The 3,457-nt window shown below is 41.2% G+C and overlaps 1 protein-coding gene across 1 annotated transcript in view; it reads right to left on the reverse strand.

Moving 5' to 3' along the window:
* The window catches only part of LOC117937093 (elongation of very long chain fatty acids protein 6-like), a 9,324-nt gene that overhangs the window by 3,609 nt on the left and 2,258 nt on the right, over nucleotides 1-3,457 (reverse strand). Inside the window, exons 2-3 of the mRNA XM_034860762.1 lie at nucleotides 2,985-3,055; nucleotides 2,592-2,764 (exon numbers count right to left, since the gene is read on the reverse strand). Coding sequence (XP_034716653.1) covers nucleotides 2,592-2,764; nucleotides 2,985-3,055 — 244 coding nt within the window. The remainder of the gene's footprint in view (nucleotides 1-2,591; nucleotides 2,765-2,984; nucleotides 3,056-3,457) is intronic.

Genomic DNA, 3,457 nt, shown 5'->3' on the forward strand with positions numbered 1-3,457 from the left:
CACTAACAGGGACGTTGTAGAGCGTCCTCTGGTGGACAGACTATGCAACGCCATCACTCATAACATGGTTGACCGTCCATTTTTATTTTTTAAATATTCATTTATCAGATTTATCATTTATTTGTCATTATAAAGGATTCCAATTAATGAATATTAAAAAAAAATAGGTCGGGCTCTACCTAACACCAGATACCGACTGGTTTTTGGACTCCGGAGTACTGGATTACAGTAAACTGCGTATTTCAGAGGCCTTTATTGTGGCCCGCCTAAGGCACCATGACCAATAACCCTGCTGTCCAATCAGCATCTTGATGTGCCACACCTGTGAGGTGGAGGGATTATCTCGGCAGAGAAGAAGTGCCCAATAATACAGATTTAGACAGATTTGTGAACAATATTTGAGAGAAATAAGCCTTTTGTGTACATAGAAAACCTCTTAGATCTTTGTGTTCAGCTCGTAAAAATTGGGGGCAAAAACAAAAGTGTTGCATTGATAATTTAGTTGGGTACTGTATATGTTTCTTTGTGTTTTATGTGTACTTGCTGTGAAAACATATCCCTTTTAGCACAATAAATCAAAATCTAATCTCCTTTTTTAAATACCTGACATCCCTAAAGCTTTTTTTTGGGCCTTCATGCAGGATTTTTCTGCTTCTACTGTGGCTGGACTGGGAACGGCTACCCGAGCCCCCGTAGCATTAACTGGGTCAAGCAGCATCTACTCGGCCTAATGTGTATTATGACAATCTGGATTAGTCATCTGGTCTATTCCCAAACCACCTCAGACACACGCACAGCCTCACAGATTTAATGCAGTCACATAGTCTGGATTTAAAGAAGAGAAAACCAATCCGGCATCGCTGTTCTCTTTCTTGCAGCAGCGCCACGGTGCACACGTGCTCTTTATCTCCACCATTTAGTATTCTGAGTGGAGAGTTGACCTTTACCGCTCTGTCGTCTTCTTCTTCTGCCGGCTGTTAATTGAAATGATATCGCTGGTGGTTGTTGATGAGCCGGGGCGGGAGGGGGGGGGGGGAGGAGCTCAGTTAAAATTGCCTCATCACTCCGATCTGGCAGTCTAAATGGTCACTGTGTCAACATCTAATCTCCGTAAATCCTTTGCTATGATTAGAAATCAGGATAAGTATATAAGGCTGAAGGATGGGTGTATAAAACATGATGTGCTTGTCGTGTGCTGACTCATGGCCTCAGCTAGCAGACGGATCATTTTATATCTGTTCTTAAAGGAGAATTACGCTCGATTTTAACATGTAGCTCTGTTTTTCAAAACATTTGCAGTGCTGTCAGTAGCGAGACAAATGAAACCAATCGGTGCAGCCTACACCGTGTTATCCTCCTGCTAGTGTTAGCACCCAACAGGCTCAAACAGGGCAAGTTTTAAATGTGTTTTTAGCCTCTAAGCATGTTCAAAATGTCATTAAATGTGCCCCCCCATGTGCAGTGATTCCTTCTGAGTGAACACAGTGAATCTGATGCTAGAGATGTGACAGAAAGGCATTAACGTTGTGCTAATTCAGCTTTAGTGTTTAGTCCCTGTGTTAAAAGGCAGTTAGAGAGCTTAGGGACCGTCTACAAACAACAACACAGAAAAAGGATTAAACTAAAATATGTAGGTTATCAATTTAATAATTAAATAAGGTGGTGTCTCCAAACTTACTTCAGTTATCACTTGTCTCCTGCTAGTTGTACTACAGCACTTACTTTAAAAAATAAGCATATGCTTATTTTTTAAATATGTTTTATCTCTTGTCAGTGTTGTAGCTTGCAGTATCAACACAGGAACTAAACACAGCTGAATTAACAGTTTTCATGCATTTCTGTCACATCTCCAGCATCAGATTCACTGTGTTCACTCAGAAGGAATCACTGTACATGGGTGGGCACTTTAAATGACATTTTGAACATGTTTAGAGGCTAAAAACACGTGTAAAACTTTTTTTTTTAAAGCCTTTTGGGTGCTGACTCCGATAGGTTTCGTGTTTCTCTCCATTGACAGACTCCAAATTCACAAACAACCGAGCTACGTGTTGGAATCGACCGCAATTCTACTTTTAATTGCGGTTGTATGGTCCTAACTATGCAATATGTGCGTTACGTTACAGCACTGTATCTGAATGATCATGTAGTAGTTCAACACAGTTTGTCAGGAAGCAGTCGTCTTCCTCTTTTTGTAACCTGAGTAAAGACACAGTACAGTTAAAGGAGGTTATATCTGATAATTCAACTCAACACTGATTTAAAATTCTAGTTTTTTTGGCTACTTTTTATGATAAATGATATTGAAGGAAATGTTTCTTATCATTTCTACTAATAGTTCAATCAAAAAGGGCAGCAATTGTTTTTATTTTCTCTCAAATCCTTATTTCCCGACTATAAAATATCCGAAAAGGGTGAAAAATGTGGATCAGTGTTCCCCAAAAGCCCAACATGATGTCCTCAAATGTCTCGTTTTGTCCACATCTCCAAAGATATTCTGTCTACTCTCACAGAGGAGAGAAGAAACTTGAAGAAAGTAGAAAATATTCACTTCAACAATCAATATTCAGTAGTGCTGATTAGTGTGTAGTAACGCTGTTTCCCGTCCACAGGAGCAAGGCGTTCATGTTCTGTGGCCTGTACGCCGTGCTCGTATTCGGCGGGCAGCACTTCATGAGGGAACGGCCGAAGCTGAACCTGCGACGCCCGTTGGTGCTGTGGTCTCTCAGCCTGGCCATCTTCAGGTGAGTCGCAGTCATGGCAACCACTGGGATTTGATTTAATCGATTGTCAACGGGTTGATTGATACAGGAAATGATTGTAAGTTACAGCGCCAGTCTGCAGTGCGTTCAAGAGGATAGGTCTAACAAAGAGTCTAAAGGTCACTGTAGGCCAGGATATCATTTTATTTCTCTTAAGATAAGAGATAAGCTGTGTTAACTGTGAATGATGAGGCTTTCTGGGTAAATCATCATCATTGCTCTCACCTGCGGGACGCCACCGGTGCTGGAAGAGTGCAGGCAATGTGTTGGGGTCTGAAACCAGTTCAATGACAGAACTGATACCAACACATTCCTCACTGGATTTAAAACTGAGAGCTGTGTACTTAAAGGACCAAACCGCACAATATAATGCATGAAGGAAACAGAGTAGAACGACAGCCACAGACAGCAAATCAGAAAGTATTTACAGTCTTTCCACAGACTTACGTACACGTTGTTGGCTTGTGTCTTTTCATGCGATTAGTTGACAATAAGGAATATGTAGGATGTCTCATCCTTTACCACAACCTTGTGAATGAGGAACATAAGAAAAGAAATGAAGGCTACATTTACATAGGCTACGTTTTGGTTTAAAAACAAATATCTTGTTCTACTCTACGTTTCCCCCTCTCATTCCCCCTGCTCTGGCATTCCCCCCTCTCATTCCCCCTGCTGTGACATTTCCCCCTCTCATTCTC

Source organism: Etheostoma cragini, chromosome 21 (assembly GCF_013103735.1).
Source record: "Etheostoma cragini isolate CJK2018 chromosome 21, CSU_Ecrag_1.0, whole genome shotgun sequence".
Taxonomy (NCBI): Eukaryota; Metazoa; Chordata; class Actinopteri; order Perciformes; family Percidae; genus Etheostoma; species Etheostoma cragini.